At 31.1% G+C, this 22,996-nt stretch overlaps 3 protein-coding genes across 4 annotated transcripts; all 3 read right to left on the minus strand.

Annotated features, from left to right (window-relative positions):
• Positions 1-1,453: 1,453 nt before the first annotated feature.
• On the minus strand, positions 1,454-3,741 carry LOC149497777 (terpene synthase 10-like). Its single transcript, XM_089719362.1, has 6 exons — positions 3,477-3,741; positions 2,976-3,354; positions 2,475-2,693; positions 2,232-2,370; positions 1,891-2,139; positions 1,454-1,784 (listed from the first exon to the last, which is right to left on the minus strand). The coding sequence occupies exons 1-6, from the start codon at positions 3,733-3,735 to the stop codon at positions 1,467-1,469; spliced, it is 1,563 nt and encodes a 520-aa protein (XP_089575488.1). The 5' UTR covers positions 3,736-3,741; the 3' UTR covers positions 1,454-1,466.
• Positions 3,742-10,851: 7,110 nt separating this feature from the next.
• Positions 10,852-13,636, minus strand: LOC105636613 (terpene synthase 10). 2 transcript variants are annotated; one of them, XM_089719697.1, is made up of 7 exons: positions 13,405-13,636; positions 12,718-12,982; positions 12,183-12,561; positions 11,703-11,921; positions 11,459-11,597; positions 11,118-11,366; positions 10,852-10,944 (listed from the first exon to the last, which is right to left on the minus strand). In XM_089719697.1, exons 1-7 carry the CDS (start codon positions 13,630-13,632, stop codon positions 10,912-10,914), a joined length of 1,512 nt encoding a protein of 503 aa, XP_089575823.1. In that variant the 5' UTR covers positions 13,633-13,636; the 3' UTR covers positions 10,852-10,911. The 2 variants fall into 2 exon arrangements, with proteins under 2 accessions (XP_089575823.1, XP_089575822.1); XM_089719696.1 differs by having other exon boundaries at positions 10,852-11,011.
• A 6,024-nt stretch (positions 13,637-19,660) lies between these two features.
• LOC105636650 (terpene synthase 10) lies at positions 19,661-22,701 on the minus strand. The gene is made up of 7 exons (XM_089719850.1): positions 22,454-22,701; positions 21,763-22,027; positions 21,249-21,627; positions 20,769-20,987; positions 20,525-20,663; positions 20,184-20,432; positions 19,661-20,077 (listed from the first exon to the last, which is right to left on the minus strand). Exons 1-7 carry the CDS (start codon positions 22,679-22,681, stop codon positions 19,787-19,789), a joined length of 1,770 nt encoding a protein of 589 aa, XP_089575976.1. The 5' UTR covers positions 22,682-22,701; the 3' UTR covers positions 19,661-19,786.
• Positions 22,702-22,996: the final 295 nt, after the last annotated feature.

The raw sequence follows: 22,996 nt of genomic DNA on the forward strand, positions 1-22,996 counted from the left end.
AAAAAAATAGGAAATAAACCACTGAGCTAACTATTGGAAACTCAGGCGGGCCGTGGCCCCCAACCCCTGCCTCCGTTCGTGCTTGTGTCAACTTGAATTTTGTGAAAATTCAATTACGACTATATATTCTTATATTTCAGAAATAATTATATTTTTATAATTTTGTACTTTCACATTTTATTTTGATGAGATATATAATTATTACTGAAATGTTGCATGGTCATGATGAATCCCTCGCCAAATTCAAGAGGCCATAAAAATGCTCGTAAAAAATACATTGGTCAAATTTATGCATTAAATTAATTTAAGATATTAGTTCAGAAAGTGAAAAAAAAAAAAAGACATTGTTTTCACATTAGGCAAATAATTGGTTTTATTTACCAATCAATTAACAATCAAATTGCCATCAATTTTCTTCTAAAAAAAAATTCTTATCAATTTTGGAAATAAATTAAATTCTGATCTTATGCATAAATTTCACAAAGTCATCTTCTAGTGAGGATCTCGTTTTCACTGTGAATAATTTCCTTAATAAAAATTCTTCCTAAAATGAACCCTAGCAAAATTTCTTCTTAGATTTGACATTAAAAATTTTTCAAAATTCTATAGTAAAATTTTAAATTTCAAATGCTCAATTATCTAAATGTATTTATCTATTAAAAAAAATTTAAAAAACATATAATCAAATTATATATATGATATATATGTGTGTTAAAATTTTTTAATTGGTTATGATTAAAATTATTTTAGAATATCTTAAATTTTAAAAGGATAATATAGGAAATCTTATGATTCTCTCTCGTTGCCACTTTTATATATAGTATAGATAGTACAGATAAAAAAATAAAACAAGAGGTTGATTTATATTAATTTGGTTTCATTATTTACTATTACATACTTTTTTTAATCACGCACTTACATAATATGTATTATTTTTTTTAATTTATTAAAAAAATTTTTATCAACCGAAATAATACTGACAGCTATATAAAATGGATAACCCTTACGGTGAGAAAGTCTGGGTTTTTGAGGGTTGTGTTACATTTATTAGATGGCCACGTTATTACTTGTTTGTCTTGGACCTGGGTTACTTTTCAGATGGTGGACAAGTTGGTTATTTCGGGTTACCTATTAGATGGTGTGATTGGGCTTGGATGCCATATGTAGATATAGATAACAGAAACTTTAAATGTTTGGATATTTTGAATAAATGATAATCCTTATCAAATATCAACAAAATTCGTAATTCATTGAATATGTAATATATTAGTCAATATCATTAAGGATAACATAGCATTTATTATTATAAATTTTCTTGAATTTAAGACAATTATTACATACAAGTATCACATAAACACTTTCTGTCAAACATCTTTAAATTGTATTTATTCAATTTGATTCACAAATCAAAATAGTCCATAACTAATGTTATAGCCCATATAAAATTTCCAAGGGTACAAAAGAAATCATGGCAAGTGTGGAAATTTTGGTGTATATGGAATAGGTTGAACTAGTAATGATAAAACACGATCTTTAGTTTCACGATCTTCAATTCCATGTCCATCTCCATGTTGGTACATGCAATGTGCCATCCTAGCTTGGTTAATTGCAATGTGAATAAAAGTTTTTGAAAATGGAGAATCAACAAGTAATTCTTTATTCATAGTTTTCCACATTTCACTAATTAAATATCGGATGTGCTTACGGGCTCTTGCTTCTGAAGCTCCAGTTTCATGCATGTAACATTGAATTGATTTCGGAACATCACCTCTTTTTAATTCATCCTAATAAATAATGAGAAAATAAAATGAAGATGATAAGAATCAATAAAAGAATTGAAATGATAAAAGAAGAAGACGACTGAATAAAATAGCTAACTAGGTCACATACCGAGGATGTTCCAAGATCTTCTGTAAGTCTAAAAATCAGGCATGAGCATCGAATTATATTGTGATATTCATTTAAGGCTTTCAAAGCATCGTTTGTTATCGGAGTTTTTGAGGCAAAATAACCATGTATTAACACCACCGCATTTCCAATAGAAATCCATGCATTATCAAGATATTCTTGTAAAGTTGGAGTATAGTTGCTGTTGTACCACTTGGCTTCTAATAAGTAAGAATTACACACATCTGCCCACTGAAAAATATAAAAATGATAGAATTGTTATATCAGTGGATATGGAAAACGTGTATAATTATGAATGATTTAAGAACAATATTAACACATACGGATTTCTTCAAGTAAGGAATGATGTCAAATCCTTGCTCCTTAAGGGTATCGAAAGCTATTTCATTTATTGAGTTTTGAAGACCTAAGAAACATATCTTCATATAGTCTGGAAGTTGCTCCATTGCATTGACATCCCATCTAAAAGCAAAGCATAAAGATTAAAATAAATGAATTATTACTTGGAGCATGCTAATTAAACTTTGATTTCCTATGTCACGTGTATGTTACGACCCGCCACTAACCTTCCAACAGCATCAGTGAACAATTCAAGTTCATCCAGGGTGCCATACACATCATAGACATCATCAATTGTTGTTAGGAGTGCATTGACCTTTGTAGACACTTTCCTACAATATCCAAATTCTGGTTCAAATATCATTCCAATAGTCCACAAGAAATTCTCCATTATTCTGTCTCTTGCAAAGCTCAATTTTTCTCCGAAACCTGTATTCGTCCACCAGCTTTATATGATAAAAAAATGTGAAAAATTAGTCTTTACCCAAAAAGCAAAGAGAATTATGAACAATTGAACAAAATTTTGCAGATTGATAAAAGAAATTGAATTAACGCAAATATGGTCCTACCAATCCAAATGAAATTTGTAAACGTCGTGTGAGGTTGTATTTTGGTTGGAGTCTCTCGGGTTAAAACTGAATTTTATTTCCACGGTTTTCAGGTTTTAAAATTTACCTTAGTCCGACCAAACTAATGCAGAAAATAAAAGGAGCAGCGACCATATGTACCGTGATGTGGATTTTAGATCCTCTTGGTGTATTGCCTGGACATAGTTGAAATCCAATTTAGCAAGCTCCAGCATAAGAGAATTCTTGCCAAGTTTTCTCTTGTACACATCAATGAACCACCTAGTCTCCAACCTTGGCGGCCTCCAATGCAATGGAAGCTCCAGTGCGTGAGTTATTAGCATGGACATATATTTGTTATTGTTGTTTTGCTTAATATAGTTGTTGAGGTAACTTGTAGTAAAATCTCTTGCAACTTGTAAGATATTATCGTCTTCTTCTGAAAGGAATGATGCCTCGTACAAAGATAGCATTCCCTCTAAGCTCTCACAAAGATGAATTTTGAAGTTTCCCATTTCATCTAGGAAATTACTGAAGAAATCTGCATTTAGACACAAAAGAAATCTGCATTATATCCTCCCTAAATTTAGAAGGAAACAATTACATGAAAACCTTTGTTTCATTCCATCTATTTCTTTTTTTTTTTTTTTTTGGCTCTTTTACCTTGAGATATGGTGTAGCCATGTTGCCTTAGAAGTCTAAACTCAAGAGCTATAGCATGTAAACCCTCCGTCCCTGCAACGTCAGCTCGTCTACGATTGTAAATGCCCATCAACTGTCTCTTTATTTCATCTTCAAAGTGATAAGCCAATCCAAGTCTCTGCAAAGTATCGATTAATTCAAGCTGGTCCAAAGTATTGATGGGTTGGTTAAGCATAACCCTCACTTCTTCCTTCAGCTTGTTAATCCGGTTCGTACACATCTCTCCCTGCATCACAAAAACAAATCATTTTAACCACATCTTGCATCAAATAAGAATATAGTTCTCATATTTCCAAAGCTGATTAATGAATAGACCAGGCTAAGTTTTGGTTTTAAATCAAATCAAACTGGAAAATGGAGCTGGAAGTATTTCTTTTCTTTTCTGTTTTTGGTATAACGATTAACTAGGAGGTATAATCCACTCGATCGTAAAGATTTTTGCTCTCCCAGCAAAGTGAGCTTCTGGGGATCGGATCGAACTTCATTCTTATGGTGATTAAAGTTATTTATCATCCCAATCAACACCTTGTTAATTAGCTCGAAGTATTTTAAACTGAAATAATTCAAACCGAGAAAAATGCGAATCGGAACCAGCACCAGTAAAAAAAAAAAAAAAAAAAAAAAGAAAAACGAATAGCGGGTCTCTCTCTATACCTTAAATTCACTGGTGAGTGATTGGACAAAATCATAATCCCAAATGGGACGATGGTAATTTGCAGATCGTCTCACAATATTTTCATTAGCAATGCGTTGATTGGCTATACATCTTACTTTGCCACTAAAACTGCCATTCTTTCTTAATCCGAGGAGGAAGTGAGCTCTACTAGATGGCTCTTTAGTGAAAGTGAATTTAGGAAAAATTGAGACAGAGACAGATAAATGACAAGCCATTCAGACAAATAACAGATAAGAGGTTGTTTGCTTAGTTACTTATTGATGAATGGATACATGTCCTTATATACACAAGTCCTTATGGAGGTGTCACTGCTGAAACAAATTAAAAAAAAAAATTGCTATGTTATAGCACTTGTTTGGTATTGTTGTTCAACAATCTAATGCCAATGCATAAAGGTGGATGTTTGTACTTTGGAATCTACATATAAACTAATATGGACCGACGTATATATTACTTCGTCTATTTATCATAGAAAACAAGGTAGAATTATAAAACATGTTAATTGGGTTTCATGAATTACTATTAAATAATTTTTTTAATCAGAAAAATAAATTACTGTACATTGTTGATAATTATTGATGAATAGGCCCAAGGTCAAACAAGTAAAATTTGTATTTATAGCATGTGTTTGCTATTGTTATTTCAGTTGTTATATTCATCAATTATTCGCAATGTTGTTGGAACCCCACTAGACCAACCGATCGGACCAGTTAAATCGAGAATCGGTTGGATATCCAATTTTGATTATAAAATTTGCTCGGTTTTTGGAAAAAAACTGAATTTTTTTGAAAAAACTGGGTAGAACAGTTGATAATCGGGAAAAAATCGGATTTTTTTATAAAAATCGGGTATTTTGATAAAAATATGTTCTTCTTCATTAAAAAAAAAAGTGTTGTTATATTTTATATGAATTTGGTATCGGTGACACATTTTTATCAAGATTTTTATCAAAGATTTTATCAAGATTTAAAATTTTTTAATGAACAGTTATCACCAAATTCTGCATGTGTTATACGTTTGATTGTTATTGAGAGGGAGGATTAAATTATTTAATCTTTCATTCAAATTCGAGTACTATCAAATATAAGTATTTTTATTAATTTAATGCGTAAAAAAAAAAGTTACCCATATTATCTTGCACGTTACCTTTGTTACTTTTCTAAGGTTGTTTATTTTCTCAACATCTCTCTCTTTCTTACTTTCTTATTTGATTCTTTATCCTTCTTGATTCATTTGTTGAAAATCATGAACCAGCCAATCGATATTGACTCACTAGAGTACAAAAATCTACTACAGAAATGATCACATAAATATAAACTAGTTTTACATGCATACTTTTGAATAGTATTTATTCAATCCATAAATACTAATTATAGCCCATATAAACTTTTCAACATTTTCATTCACACCAGGATACATAAAAAATGATGGAAAGTGTGGAAAATTTGGTATGCAAGAAATAGGTTCAACAAATCTATATAATTTATAAAAGCAGGGCAGTTTACATTGCATGAAAGCCAAATGTAAGCCTTTAAAATTGCCACGTGAAAGGAGTAACAATAGGGACCAACAAGTTTGATTAATTATTAAAAATTAAAAAACCAAAATAAGAAGAGTAGGAACCAACAATTAAATTTTGACCAACAATTAATTACCATAAACGTTTTTAACAAAATTAATCAAACTAGATCTTTACCTTTTCAATGGTAGGAAACAACAACAATATATACTTACAGCTTTTATTTTTTTATATTTTATATTTTTTATATTTTAACATTTTCCACTCAATTATATTTTAACGTTTTCTCTCTCTCAATTAGACCAACAGTAATATATACTTAATTTCTTATTTTAATGACATAAAAATAAATTATAAAAAACACTTCATTTTTATTGCTAATAAAAAAAATCTTAGTTGATTAGCTGTGTATGGAGTAGTCTCATATACCAGAAGTTAGGTTGCACGAACACAGGACACGAGACATGGGAACGTATGGATGCGACAACTTTTAAAAAGTAGGACATCTACACACTTAGGATACACTACACTAAATAAAGTAATACATTAATATTTCAAATAAATAAACAATCATTTAAAATAAATAAGAAATACAAAAATAAAAAAATTAATTTCTTATTTCAATGCACAAAAATAAATTAAAAAAAAATACTTCATTTTTTATTGATAATAAAAAAAAAATCTTGATTGATTAGCTTGGTGATGTATAGAATAGTCTCATATACCAGGAGTTACGTTGCACAGAAAGGGACATGAGATACAAGAACATACGGGATACGATAATTTTTAAAAAATGTAGGACATCCACATGCTTAAGACATAATACACTAAAATTGTCACTGAACAATTGCAATTAAACAACCCACGTTTTTTTTTTTTATTGTTATTGAAAGTCTAAACAAATAAAACGCCTTATTTAATCAATAGATTCTCTCTCTCATCATTTATCACCTTTTATTGAAAATTGAGGACCACTTTAATATCTTTTCTGGGGTAAATTAAGAAGAAATCTACAAAAAGAGCACCTCCTTAATCCTAGAAAAATTTTGACTTTTTCTATATAAATATAATGGAGTCAGAGGAAGTAATAAATTATAAACATAAAATAAATAAAAAAAACTTAATTTCTTATTTTAATAACACAAAAATGAATTAAAAAAACAATTCATTTTTTATTGGTAATAAAAAAAATCTTGATAGATTAGCTTGGTGTATTGAGTAGTCTGATATACTAGAAGTTAGGTTGCACAGACACGGGATACGAGATACCAGAATGTACGAATACGATAATTTGTTTAAAAGTAGGACATCCACATGCTTAGAACTCACTACACTGAATAAATAATACATTAATGTTTCAAATAAATAAACAACCATTTATAATAAATTATAAACATAAAATGAAAAAATTTTAATTTCCTATTCAATGACACAAAAACAAATACCCTTCATTTTTTATTGGTAATAAGAAAAACTTTGGTCAATTAGCTTAGTGTATAGAGTTGTCTCATATACCAAGAGTTAGGTCGCACGAATATGGTACATGAGATACGAGAACGTACAAGATACGATAATTTTTAAAAAAGTAGGACATCCACACACTTAGGACACACTAAACTAAATATGTAATTTATTAATATTTCAAATAAATAAACAATCATTTATAATAAATCATAAACATGAAATAAAAAAAAATTAATTTCTTATTTCAATATAATTAGTTAAATTCTCAAAATTATTATCATTATTGAAAAATACATTAATAGTGTGTATTCATTTTTTGATATAGGTCATACTATGCATAGCTTTTGCTATTGTATACCTTATGAAAGGCTTGGCAGGGTACTTTGACAGTGATTTTTGCAGGTGTACAAAATTGCAACAAATAATATTGAATGAGAAGAGTATCGTTTCCACAGGGATTGTATACCAAGTACCAAAATTATGTTAACATATTATTATTTAAACGACAATAAGGGGGGATTATATTTAAGAACTAACATCAATTAATAAAAGAGAATAAGAAGAAATCAAGCAAGGCAATTTTTGATTAAAAGAAGCAAGGATTAAAAACTACTAGGGATTTTCACTTCACTCAATTCTATCCAATTTATTTTATTAGTTCGTTAATCAATTTTAATTGTTCAAGGAGGGAAAACAACCCTAAAATTACTAATAAGCTCTCCCTGCATCACATTACCAAAATCAAGCTGATTAATAGATAGACCAGGCTAAGGTTCAGTTTCAAACAGGAAAGTTAAACTAGTTTGAACCGGAAAGGTTGAAACTGAAGAAAGGTGAAATGAACTTGGAAATAGTTGCCTAATCTATAAAAATACCCTCAACTTTTGAGATTGTTGTAAATCACTCTAAATTGATTTTTATACGCTGCGCACTCTTACTTTGAAACTTAGATATATTAACATCCTAAAATCATTACAGAGTTAGAGCTGAGAATAAAATAATAATATATTAGGCTCCAATCCAATAGCTACAGTTTTGAACTTTCGTCTTACTAAGCCGCTTCCTCTTTTAACTGCTCTCCGCTTCCTCTTTTAACTACTCTCTCTTTCTTCAAGGTCGATCAATCGCTACTCCAATCCAATAGATACAGGGACGGCAAAAAAGTAAGAAGAACTACAATTTAGCTCAGATCTTGTGTTTCCAAGTCAATTAATCAGGTTCAAAATTTATTTTCATTCAAGAAGAGAAGAATAAAGAAATATTTGCAATTGATGGCTTTAAGGTAAGCAGTGAGAAGATAATAAAGACACAGTTGCATCCAACATACCCATGCCTTACATCCAATATACCCATGGCTTGTCATCTAATATACAATTCCTCTGGTGGCGTCTCTATCTGGAATTTGGAATACTTTTATGTTTTTTTGAAATATATTAACTTTTATTTTAGGCTTTTATTCGAATCTGATTTTGTTTTTAATTTGTGATTATGATTTTCTAGAGGTAATATATGAATTGAAAGCTAGTGGTGTTGAGAAGAGACATCTTATTGAAGCTAGGCAAGAGTGAATTAGATTTTGTTGTATTTCTACTCTATTTTTTCTACTTTGGTTGATTTTATGAGATGTTGAGATATGTTGATATTTAAATATTTATTCTATTTTGTTGCTTAATTTTGTTCTTTTTCATATTTTGTTGCTATATAAAATGGATAACCCTTACCATAAGAAATTCTGGGTTTTTGAGGGTTGTGTTACATTTATTAGATGGCTACGTTATTGCTTGTTTGTCTTGGACTTGGGTTACTTATCAGATGGTGGAGAAGTTGGTTATTTCGGGTTACCTATTAGATGGCGTGATTGGGCTTGGATGCCATTTTAAAGTCTATGGGCCCTTAGAAACATGAGGTTATATATAAATGAGTGCTCTAATCTATTTGCACAAAACTAATGGCTTATAGGTCCACCGGTGAGGGCGACCACTCAGATTAACCAAATCGAATTAGCTTTGTTTTGATGTATCAGATATATTTTTATGGTAACTAAATCTGGAACTAAATGATATAAAAACAAAATTGAATCTGTTTTGTTCAATTTGGATTTGGTAATACCAAATCAAATTAGATATTTGGGACTTAAAAATAAATTCAGTTAATTATATATGGTAACCGAATTAAAGTAAAAAAATCAAACAATTTTACGTATCCAAACTGGTCGGTAACTGAATTTCTAAAACAACTATCTAAATCCTGTTAGGAATCAGCTCTGATATCAGTTGTTAGGACACCGACAATAAAATTATGAAAATAATTACGGCAGCGGAAAAGTAGAAATGAGACACACATAAATTTACGTGGTTCACCCTTAACTGTTTAAGGCTACGTCCACGGGACAAACTCCAAATCATTTTTCCACTATTAAAAAATAGTAGATACACAAAGAGAATAATACAAAAATAGTGGCACTCAAAGTGTTTCCCAAAAACACCTCATAATAACTTTCTCACTATTTTTCTCTCCCCTAGTTTTAAAAAACCCTTCCTAAAACTAGATAACATAATTCTCTCTTTACATTTTTTTTTCTTCTTCTTCTGCTCTGTGTTTTAACTGAGGCAAATCCTCTCATATTTATAGAAGAGGAAGTTGAGAGAGCCGTGTATAACTCATTCACAACTCTCCATCTTTGTCAAAGTTGCATGCTAACTTTCACCTTTTTTTTTTCTTTTCATCACGTGAGTGGGTCCCACTAAGTAGGCACCGCCACACCAATAACAAACATGTGGATCCCACTTGAGTGGGCACTGCCACAGTAAATCCAAATGAGATAGTCGGTTTGATCAAATTTAATTTTCGGTAAGAAACCGAGAATTAATCCCCCCCCAATTCATCACTCATTTCATTATAAGTGCAACTGATTCAAACTGGGATTCATCTTCCAACATACTCCCTCAAGTGCATCCACCCTAATGCCCAGTTCAACAAGCTGAGTGACACTTGCTATCATGTAGATTGACTGGCTATCTTTATCCTGCGATCCTTTGGGGACTGAACATGAGTCACAACATTCAATGCGTTTGAATATGAGACTCTGATACCATGTAAACGTGAATAAACTCAAGATATGAATAAGTCTTTTCAACACGTATTACTAAGAACTACTTTACAATGAATAGAGGTACAAGATACTTTAGATAAGTCTTATCGTAAGTTAAAATACATATGTAGATATAGATAACAGAAACTTTAAATGTTTGGATATTTTGAATAAATGATAATCCTTATGAGATATCAACAAAATTCGTAACTTATTGAATATGTAATATATTAGTCAATATCATTAAGGATAACATAGCATTTATTTTTATAAATTTTCTTGAATTTAAGACAACTATTACATACAAGTATCACATAAACACTTTCTCAAACATCTTGAAATTGTATTTATTCAATTTGATTCACAAATCAAAATAGTCCATAACTAATGTTATAGCCCATATAAAATTTCCAAGGATACAAAAGAAATCATGGCAAGTGTGGAAAATTTGGTGTATATGGAATAGGTTGAACAAGTAATGATAAAACACGATCCTTAGTTTCACGATCTTCAATTCCATGTCCATCTCCATGTTGGTACATGCAATGTGCCATCCTAGCTTGGTTAATTGCAATGTGAATAAAAGTTTTTGAAAATGGAGAATCAACAAGTAATTCTTTCTTCATGGTTTTCCACATTTCACTAATTAAATATCGGATGTGCTCACGGGCTCTTGCTTCTGAAGCTCAAGTTTCATGCATGTAACATTAAATTGATTTTAGAACATCACCTCTTTTTAATTCATCCTAATAAATAATGAGAAAATAAAATGAAGATGATAAGAATCAATAAAAGAATTGAAATGATAAAAGAAAAAGACGATTAAATAATCTAGCTAGCTAGCTCACATACCGAGGATGTTCCAAGATCATCTGTAAGTCTAAAAATCAGGCATGAGCATCGAATTATATTGTGATATTCATTTAAGGCTTTCAAAGCATCGTTTGTTATCGGAGTTTTTGAGACAAAATAACCATGTATTAACACCACGGAATTTCCAATAGAAATCCATGCATTATCAAGATATTCTTGTAAAGTTGGTGTATAGCCGCTGTTGTACCACTTGGCTTCTAATAAGTAAGCATTACATACATCTGCCCACTGAAAAATATAAAAATGATAGAATTGTTATGTCAGTGAACATGGAAAACATATATAATTAGGAATGATTTAACAACAATATTAACACGTACAGATTTCTTCAAGTAAGGAATGATGTCAAATCCTTGCTCCTTAAGGGTATCGAAAGCTATTTCATTTATTGAGTTTTGAAGACCTAAGAAACATATCTTCATATAGTCTGGAAGTTGCTCCATTGTATTGACATCCCATCTGAAAGCAAAGCATAAAGATTTAAATAAATGAATTATTACTTGGAGCATGCTAATTACACTTTGATTTCCTATGTCACGTGTATTTTACGACACCGCCACTAACCTTTCAACGGCATCAGTGAACAATTCAAGTTCATCCAGGGTGCCATACACATCATAGACATCATCAATTGTTGTTAGGAGTGCATTGACCTTTGTAGACATTCTCCTACAATATCCAAACTCTGGTTCAAATGTCATTCCAATAGTCCACATCAAATTCTCCATTATTCTGTCTCTTGCAAAGCTCAATTTTTCTCCGAAACCTGTATTCTTCCACCAGCTGTATATGATAAAAAAATGTGAAAAATTAGTCTTTACCCAAAAAGCAAAGAGAATTATGAACAATTGAACAAAATTTTGCAGATTGATAAAAGAAATTGAATATCAAAAAGAAATTCTACAGTAAATGTCGTGTGAGGTTGAATTGTTGGAGTCTCTCGGGTTAAAACTGAATTTTATTTCCACGGTTTTCAGGTTTTAAAATTGACCTTAGTCCGACCAAACTAATACAGAAAATAAAACGAGCAGCGAGCATATGTACCGTGATGTGGATTTTAGATCCTCTTGGTGTATTGCCTGGACATAGTTGAAATCCAATTTAGCCAGCTCCAGCAGAAGAGAATTCATGCCAAGTTCTCTCTCGTACACATCAATGAACCACCTACTCTCCAACCTTGGCGGCCTCCAATGCAATGGAATCTCCAGTGCGTGAGTTATTAACATGGACATAAATTTGTTATTGTTGTTTTGCTTAATATAGTTGTTGAGGTAAGTTGTAGTAAAATCTCTTGCAACATGTAAGATATTCTCATCTTCTTCTGAAAGGAACGATGCCTCGTACAAAGATAGCATTCCCTCTAAGCTCTCACAAAGATGAATTTTGAAGTTTCCCATTTCATCGAGGAAATTACCGAAGAAATCTGCATTTAGTCACATCAATCAAAAGAAATCTGCATTATATCCTCCCTAAATTTAGAAGGAAACAATTAAAAGAAAACCTTTGTTTCATTTCCATGTATTTCTTTTTTTTTTTTTTTTTTTTTTTTTTTTTTTTTTTTTTTTTTTGGCTCTTTTACCTTGAGATATGGTGTAGCCATGTTGCCTTAGAAGTCTGAACTCAAGAGCTATAGTATGTAAACCCTCCATCCCTGCAACGTCAGTGCGCTTACGACTGTAAATGCCCATCAACTGTCTCTTTATTTCATCTTCAAAGTGATAAGCCAATCCAAGTCTCTGCAAAGTATCGATTAATTCAAGCTGTTCCAAAGTATTGGTGGGTTGGTTAAGCATAACCCTCACTTCTTCCTTCAGCTTGTTAATCCGGTTCGTAAACATCTCTCCCTCCATCACAAAAACAAATCATTTTAACCACATCATGCATCAAATAAGAATAGAGTTCTCATATTTCCAAAGCTGATTAATGAATAGACCAGGCTAAGTTTTGGTTTTAAATCAAATCAAACTGGAAAATGGAGCAGGAAGTTTTTCTTTTCTTTTCTTTTCTTTTTTTGGTTTTTTGGTATAACCATTAACCAAGAGATATAATCCCCACTAATTGTAAAGATTTTTTGCTCTCCCAGCAAAGTGAGCTTCCCAGGATAGTAACCTCACTCTTACGGGGATTAAGGTCCCACCTCAATCAACACCTTATTGGTTAGTTGAAAATATTTCAAACTGAAATGATTGGAACTTGTAAAAGAGCGAATCGGAACCGTCACCGCTAAAAAAAAAAAAAAAAACAACTGGTAGGTCTCTCTATATACCTTAAATTCACTGGTGAGTGATTGGACAAAATCATAATCCCAAATGGGACAATGGTAATTTGCAGATCGTCTCACAATATTCTCATTAGTGATGCTTTGACCAGCAATACATCTAACTTTGCCACTACAACTGAAACTTTTTCTAAATCCCAGAAGGAAGCAGTGAGTTCTGAGCGGGGATTTAGTGAAAGTGAATTTAGGAAATGGGACAGATAAATGACGAGCCATTTCGACCACCAACTGGGTTGAATTCCTTAATTAGTTGCATGTCCTTATATACACTGTTTGAGGGGCAAATAAATAAAAATGCACGTCCATAAATTTTACACGTTTAGCGGTGTAATATTACTTGATGCAAGTGGAAAACATGTGAAAATGGTCCTCCTTTGACAATAGAGCACTTCTTACCAAACCCAATTAATGCAATTGGAAAAAACGTGAAAATGGTCCTCCTTTTTCCATCTCTCTCTATCTCTCTTTCTGCAAATTTTTCTTTTGTACATTTTTTCTCTTCTTCTTTTATCTTTCTTTCTTTCTTTTAGAGGAAAGAAAAAAGCCTACCCTTGAATTGAACAACACCACTGCCAACAGCTATATATAGAAGATAAAATAAAATTATTGAAGACCAGGACTTAGAAGTTTTTGCCAGATTGCAAAATGCATTCTGCAGCTAACAATTATGATCAAACTCCAGTCAAAAACTACACCACCAGGTTAGAAAACACAGGCTCTTAGGGAACCATATCCTCATTGAAGATGAAAAACGAAACGGAGAAAATCATCCCCAAAAGAAAAAAAAAAAATATATATATATATATATATACATATATATATATATATTCGTAAGATCAAATTAAGTCAATGTTCATAATACTTGTTTTTGGGATCTAATAATCAATCTCTTAATATCCCTTCAAAACAGGTACAGGGATACTTGTGGTCCCATTTATTAGTTTCGGTAGATATTCAATAAGATAATTTGATAATAATATATCTATATATAAAAAAAATCCAACTGAAGAAAACCAATCAAATCCAATACCTATCTAATCTAAGTCACAAACAAGAACATCCATCTCAAAACCTTCTCCCCACCATCTCACAAACTTGTGCACTCACGTACTTACACCGACAGCCACCCTACATTACCTGTGTGCCGCGTGCGTGGCTTCTCCTTTGTACTTCTGTCGAGCAACAAAATCCACGTTTTTCATTTTGGAGTTGTTACACTGGTTTTTAGATGAGAGGAGAATTTTGGATCTTGATTTGACTTGGAGATTTTTCTTTTATATTACTGTAAATTAAGAGGAGGTATCACGGGCTTTGATTTTTTTCCCTTGTTACATGATGATGGTGAAGATATGTAATGCTTTGATTTTTCTTTTTTAAAAAAAAAAAAAAAAAATTTACATAGTAAGTCAGTGTGAACTGTTTTGGGAGGGGTAAAATGGTAAACATAGAAAATTTAAGTGGCACACAATTAAATGTAGGGAAAAAAAACATATCCCTAAATTATAGTGGAATTGAGACATGACTCATATGTTTAGATACTGACTCAACCCTCTATAAATTTTCATTCTGTCATATAATCACCTTATTCCATTCAAAATTATTCAAATTTTCTGTCAATGGCAAAGGAAATGTCCATTTTACCATTTGATCATTAGTAAATTTTCTATCAATTTATAGGCGGATAATTAATAATAATTAAAAATCTAAAATAAATAAAAAGGAAACAAAACGTCATAGATGGCTCTTTCAGCTCTAACACAACATCCATAGAAACAAGATCGAGATTGAGAAAAACCCAAAACAACAACATCAAATAAGATAAAAAATTCTTCCTTCCTCTCTCTCTTTACAATCCAAAGTTAGAAGGGCGTGGTGATCGGTTGTGGCCACAATAATCAAGGATTATTCGTCGATGCTGTGGGTTTGCTAGGGCTTGACAGAGAAGATTATCATTCCCTTTATAAATCGGTGCCCAGTTCAATTAAAAGTTTTTCTACTGTGTGGTAGACCGGTCTGCTTCCTCAAACTATCATCTATTGTTTTCAGTGATTTGATTGTATCGCGAATCAAACTAGAAATGGAGGAGTCATTATTGATTCGGGATCATCCATGACCCATTCGACAAGACCCGTTTACGTAGCACTTCAGTACACTTTTCGAATCGAAGCTTCAAATTTGAAGAGAATACCGAGTTCTATCTTTTAATTTATCAAGGAAGACTCATCTTCCTCGTTTTTATTTTCTCCATCAAAACATTGTACACCTAAAAAAATAAATTAGACAAAAAAATGCAAAGAAAATTTAGTATTTTACATGCATGCAACTATCTTTACTAGCAAATTGAAAGATTAGAGTCGCATGGTCATGCAAAAATCCCAAATTAATAGTTTTAATACACTATTTATGATAAGCACAGTATTGATTAAAATGGAAGAAAAAGAAAATTCAAAATCATATATTAATAAAACAAAAGCGTGAGTACTTGTGCTATTAACTATTTTGCACTTGGGACCTTTAGATGATGGTCCCTTGTGTCCATGTCATGGCAACTAGCATAGCAAAGCGCGCCAGTTTTACAAAGTTATAGACCTACAAGGTTTGCATAACAAAAGAGAGGGTCGGTGGCCGCCGTGTAGAGATCTGACAGAGGGTATGGTAAGGTCTAGGGATTATAAAGATTTGTCTTCATACGATGAATAAAAAATAAATTTGATTAAAAAATGTTTAAAATTAATGTAATTACATGAAAAAATATACATGTGGTAAAAAAATTTTTAAATGAAAATTGCATAAATAAAGATTTTTTTAATATACATAATGACTTTCAATAGGAAAGAAATAATTTCCTAAAATTTACACATTTAAAAAAACAATGAAAATAAATATTATTATATTTAAAATTTTAAATATGTTACTGTGATTTTAAAATTTAATCAATTCAATTTCATATTTTTTCCTAAAAACTATTAAAATAGGATCATGAATTATAATATTAAATTCATCATTTTGAATAAATTAAATATCATATGTGTTTATTCAATGAATTTAGAATTCTAAAGCTTTTTCAAATTGTTAAATTTTAATTAAATAGCAAATAATAAACAATTGAAATAAAAATTTATAACATTATTGTATATTTTAGTATTTATGTGAATTTTATATATTCATAGAATGGAATCAAATTCAAAACTAAAATTTTAAAAAATACATAAAATTAAAAATATAACTCGTTCAATAGAAACAAAAAATAATTTACTAAAATTGTGGAACTTTCTGTGTTTATCTATATATATATTTAAATTAATTGAATCTATATAAAAATTAATTAAAACTTTTCTTTTACATAATAACTAATTAAAAGAAATATGTAAATAACTAAATTAAAAAACAAAAACAAAACAACTTCATAGCCACTGCTGATCCCAAGACCTCAAACTCAAAAAAATAGGAACCAAACCACTAAGCTAACTATTGGAAACTCTGGCGGGCCGTGGCCCCCCAACCCCTGGCTCCGTACGTGCTTGTGTCACCTTGAATTTTGTGTAAATTTAATTACAACTGTATATTTTTATATTTTAATAATAATTATATCTCTCATAACTTTGTACTTTCGCATTTTATTTTGACGAGAGATATAATTATTATTGAAATGTTGTATCGTCATGATGAATCCCTCGCAAAATTTAAGAGGCCATAAGGATGCTTGTCAAAAATACATTGGTCAAATTTATGCATTAGGCAACATTAATTTAATATATTAGTTCAGAAAGTGAAAAAAAAAAACGACATTGTTTTCACATTAGGCAAATAATTGGTTTTATTTACCAATCAATTAACAATCAAGTTGCCATCAATTTTCTTCTAAAAAAAAATTCTTATCAATTTTGGAAATAAATCAAATTCTGATCTTATGCACAACTTTCACAAAGTCATCTTCTAGTGAGGATCTCGTTTTCACTGTGAATAATTTCCTTAATAAAAATTATTCCTTAAATGAACCCTAGCAAAATTTCTTCTTGGATTTGACATTAAAAATTTTTCAAAATCCTATATTAAAATTTTAATAGTAAAATTTTAAATTTCAAATGCTTAATTATCTATATGTATTTACCTATTAAAAAAAAGTTAAAAAAAAACAGTCAATCAAATTTTATATATATATATATATGTTAAAATTTTTTAATTGGCTGTGACTAAAATTATTTTAGAATATCTTAAATTTTACAAAGATAATATAGGAAATCTTATTATTCCCTCTCATTCCCACTTTTATACATAGTATAGATAATATAGATAAAAAAATAAAACAAGAGATTGATTTATATTAATTTGGTTTCATTATTTACTATTACATAATTTTTTTAATCATGCATTTATATAATATATTATTTTTTTAATTTATTAAAAATTTTTATAAACCGAAATAATTCTACGAGTTATATAAAAAGGGATATTGCTTACTATAAGAAATTCTAGGTTTTTTGAGGGTTGTGTTACGTTTATTAGATGGCAATGTTGTTTGTCTTGGACTTCGGTTACTTATCAGATGGCGGAGAAGTTGGTTATTTCGGGTTACCTATTAGATGGCGTGATTGGGCTTGGATGCCATTTTAAAGTCTATGGGCCCTTAGAAACATGAGGTTATATATAAATGAGTGCTCTAATCTATTTGCACAAAACTAATGGCTTATAGGTCCACCGGTGAGGGCGACCACTCAGATTAACCAAATCGAATTAGCTTTGTTTTGATGTATCAGATATATTTTTATGGTAACTAAATCTGGAACTAAATGATATAAAAACAAAATTGAATCTGTTTTGTTCAATTTGGATTTGGTAATACCAAATCAAATTAGATATTTGGGACTTAAAAATAAATTCAGTTAATTATATATGGTAACAGAATCAAAGTAAAAAAACCAAACAGTTTTATATTTCTAAACTGGTCGGCAACTGAATTTCTAAAACAACTATTTAAATCCAACTCAGAGAAATCGGTTTGATCAAATTTTCAGTAAGAAATCGAGAATTGTTCTCCCCCAAATCCTTCACTCATTTCATTAGAATTGTTGCGGAATTTAGCGTGGTAATGGATAAATATTTAGTTTCGGTAGTTGATGATAAATTAAATGAGAAGTAAAATAATAAATGGAAGAGACACAAGATTTACGTGGAAACCCTCCAATGTAGAAGGAAAAAAACCACGGAACGAGAGAGGAATAAATGCATTATGAAAAATATGGAGATACAAATGATTTTACACCCACACAAATACACTCAAGATAACACCTCACTACACTCAATGAATATGGCAAGAGTGTGTATATATATGAAAAGGTGGTATATGAAAAGAGTAGATAGTTTAGAGAAATGCTCTTGGAGGATTTCTCTCTTGAATGAATTTCTCTTGGTTGGATGTGATGAATTTGCTCCGAGCAAGGTTGCCTTATATAGAGGTGTATCACCATGTGAACAAACTTCAAGTCTTCCTTCCATTGTTGAAGATGTGCCATCTTAGTCCAAGTTAGGTCACCAACATTGTCAACCAACATTGAATTTTCTTAGCCACCAAAAGACTAGTAGTGTGAACCAACATTGAAGCCACAAAAAAACTAGTAGTGTGAACTAACATTAAAGCCACCAAAAGACTAGTATAAGCCATGAAAAACATATTTCCTAGCCACCAAAAGACTAAAAGTGTGAATTTTAGAATTATAAGGCAATTTTAACATATTTCATTATAAGTGAAACTGATTTAACGTGGGATTCATCTTCCAACATACTCCCTCAAGTGCATCCAACCTAATGCCCGGTTCAACAAGTCACTGACACTTGCTATCATGCAGATTGACAGGCTATCTTTATCCGTCGATCCTTTGGAAGGACTGAACATGAGTCACAAGATTCAATGCATATGAAGCTCTGATACGATGTAAACGTGAATAAACTCAAGATATGAAAAAGTCTTTTCAACATGTATTACTAAGAACTACTATACAATGAATAGAGGTACAAGATACTTTAGATAAATCTTATTGTAAGTTAAAATACATATGTAGATATAGATAACAGAAACTTTAAATGTTTGGATATTTTGAATAAATCATAATCCTTATCAAATATCAACAAAATTCGTAATTTATTGAATATGTAACATTAAGGATAACATAGCATTTATTATTATAAATTTTCTTGAATTTAAGACAATTATTACATACAAGTATCACATAAACACTTTCTGTCAAACATCTTTAAATTCTATTTATTCAATTTGATTCACAAATCAAAATAGTCCATAACTAATGTTATAGCCCATATAAAAATTCCAAGGATACAAAAGAAATCACGGCAAGTGTGGAAAATTTGGTGTTTATGGAATAGGTTGAACAAGTAATGATAAAACACGATCCTTAGTTTCACGATCTTCAATTCCATGTCCATCTCCATGTTGGTACATGCAATGTGCCATCCTAGCTTGGTTAATTGCAATGTGAATAAAAGTTTTTGAAAATGGAGAATCAACAAGTAATTCTTTATTCATAGTTTTCCACATTTCACTAGTTAAATATCGGATGTGCTCACGGGCTCTTGCTTCTGAAGCTCCAGTTTCATGCATGTAACATTGAATTGATTTCGGAACATCACCTCTTTTTAATTCATCCTAATAAATAATGAGAAAATAAAATGAAGATGATAAGAATCAATAAAAGAATTGAAATGATAAAAGAAGAAGATGATTGAATAAACTGGCTAGCTAGCTCACATACCGAGGATGTTCCAAGATCATCTGTAAGTCTAAAAATCAGACACGAGCATCGAATTATATTGTGATATTCATTTAAGGCTTTCAAAGCATCGTTTGTTATCGGAGTTTTTGAGACAAAATAACCATGTATTAACACCACGGAATTTCCAATAGAAATCCATGCATTATCAAGATATTCTTGTAAAGTTGGTGTATAGCCGCTGTTGTACCACTTGGCTTCTAGTAAGTAAGCATTACATACATCTGCCCACTGCAAAATATAAAAATGATAGAATTGTTATATAAGTGAACATTGAAAACATGTATAATTAGGAATGATTTAAGAACAATATTAACACATACGGATTTCTTCAAGTAAGGAATGATGTCAAATCCTTGCTCCTTAAGGGTATCGAAAGCTATTTCATTTATTGAGTTTTGAAGACCTAAGAAACATATCTTCATATAGTCTGGAAGTTGCTTCATTGCATTGACATCCCATCTGAAAGCAAAGCATAAGGATTTAAATAAATGAATTATTACTTGGAGCATGCTAATTAAACTTTTATTTCCTATGTCACGTGTATATTACGACACCACGACTAACCTTTCAACAGCATCAGTGAACAATTCAAGTTCATCCAGGGTGCCATACACATCATAGACATCATCAATTGTTGTTAGGAGTGCATTGACCTTTGTAGACATTCTCCTACAATATCCAAACTCTGGTTCAAATGTCATTCCAATAGTCCACAAGAAATTCTCCATTATTCTGTCTCTTGCAAAGCTCAATTTTTCTCCGAAACCTGTATTCTTCCACCAGCTGTACATGATAAAAAAATGTGAAAAATTAGTCTTTACCCAAAAAGCAAAGAGAATTATGAACAATTGAACAAAATTTTGCAGATTGATAAAAGAAATTGAATATCAAAAAGAAATTCTACAGTAAATGTCGTGTGAGGTTGAATTGTTGGAGTCTCTCGGGTTAAAACTGAATTTTATTTCCACGGTTTTCAGGTTTTAAAATTGACCTTAGTCCGACCAAACTAATACAGAAAATAAAACGAGCAGCCAGCATATGTACCGTGATGTGGATTTTAGATCCTCTTGGTGTATTGCCTGGACATAGTTGAAATCCAATTTAGCAAGCTCCAGCAGAAGAGAATTCATGCCAAGTTTTCTCTCGTACACATCAATGAACCACCTAGTCTCTAACCTTGGCGGCCTCCAATGCAATGGAAGCTCCAGTGCGTGAGTTATTAACATGGACATATATTTGTTATTGTTGTTTTGCTTAATATAGTTGTTGAGGTAACTTGTAGTAAAAGCTCTTGCAACATGTAAGATATTATCGTCTTCTTCTGAAAGGAATGATGCCTCGTACAAAGATAGCATTCCCTCTAAGCTCTCACAAAGATGAATTTTGAAGTTTCCCATTTCATCTAGGAAATTACTGAAGAAATCTGCATTTAGACACAAAAGAAATCTGCATTATATCCTCCCTAAATTTAGAAGGAAACAATTAAATGAAAACCTTTGTTTCATTCCATCTATTTCTTTTTTTTTTTTTTTTTTTTTTTTTTTTTTGGCTCTTTTACCTTTAGATATGGTGTACCCATGTTGCCTTAGAAGTCTAAACTCAAGAGCTATAGCATGTAAACCCTCCGTCCCTGAAACGTCAGCGCATCTACGATTGTAAATGCCCATCAACTGTCTCTTTATTTCATCTTCAAAGTGATAAGCTAATCCAAGTCTCTGCAAAGTATCGATTAATTCAAGCTTGTCCAAAGTATTGATGGGTTGGTTAAGCATAACCCTCACTTCTTCCTTCAGCTTGTTAATCCGTTTCGTACACATCTCTCCCTGCATCACAAAAACAAATCATTTTAACCACATCTTGCATCAAATAAGAATATAGTTCTCATATTTCCAAAGCTGATTAATGAATAGACCAGGCTAAGTTTTGGTTTTAAATCAAATCAAACAGGAAAATGGAGCTGGAAGTATTTCTTTTCTTTTCTTTTCTTTTTTTGGTATAACCATTAAACAGGAGGTATAATCCTCTCTGATTGTAAAGATTTTTTGCTCTCCTGGCAAAGTTAGCTTCTGGAATCGGATTGAACTTCATCCTTATGGTGATTAAGGTTGTTTTTCATCCCAATCGACACCTTGTTAATTAGCTCGAAGTATTTTAAACTGAAATGATTCAAACTGAGAAAAAGGCGAATGGAAACCAGCACCAGTAAAAAAAAAAAAAAAAAAAAACGAATAGTGGTTCTCTCTCGATACCTTAAATTCACTGGTGAGTGATTGGACAAAATCATAATCCCAAATGGGACGATGGTAATTTGCAGATCGTCTCACAATATTTTCATTAGCAATGCGTTGACTGGCTATACATCTTACTTTGCCACTAAAACTGCCATTTTTTCTTAATCCGAGGAGGAAGGGAGCTCTAGATGGCTCTTTTGTGAAAGTGAATATAGGAAAAATTGAGACAGATGAATGACAAGCCATTGACAAATAATAGATAAGAGGTTGTTTGCTTAGTTACTTATTGATGAATGGATACATGTCCTTATATACACAAGTCCTTATGGAGGTGTCACTGCTGAAACAAATTAAAAAAAAATTGCTATGTTATAGCACTTGTTTGGTATTGTTGTTCAACAATCTAATGCCAATGCATAAAGGTGGATGTTTGTACTTTGGAATCTACATATAAACTAATATGGACCGACGTATATATTACTTCGTCTATTTATCATAGATAACATGGTAGAATTATAAAACATGTTAATTGGGTTTCATGAATTACTATTAAATAATTTT

The sequence above is a fragment of the Jatropha curcas genome, chromosome 3 (assembly GCF_041381405.1).
Source record: "Jatropha curcas cultivar XTBG-Jc1 chromosome 3, XTBG_Jcur_1.0, whole genome shotgun sequence".
NCBI lineage: Eukaryota > Viridiplantae > Streptophyta > Magnoliopsida > Malpighiales > Euphorbiaceae > Jatropha > Jatropha curcas.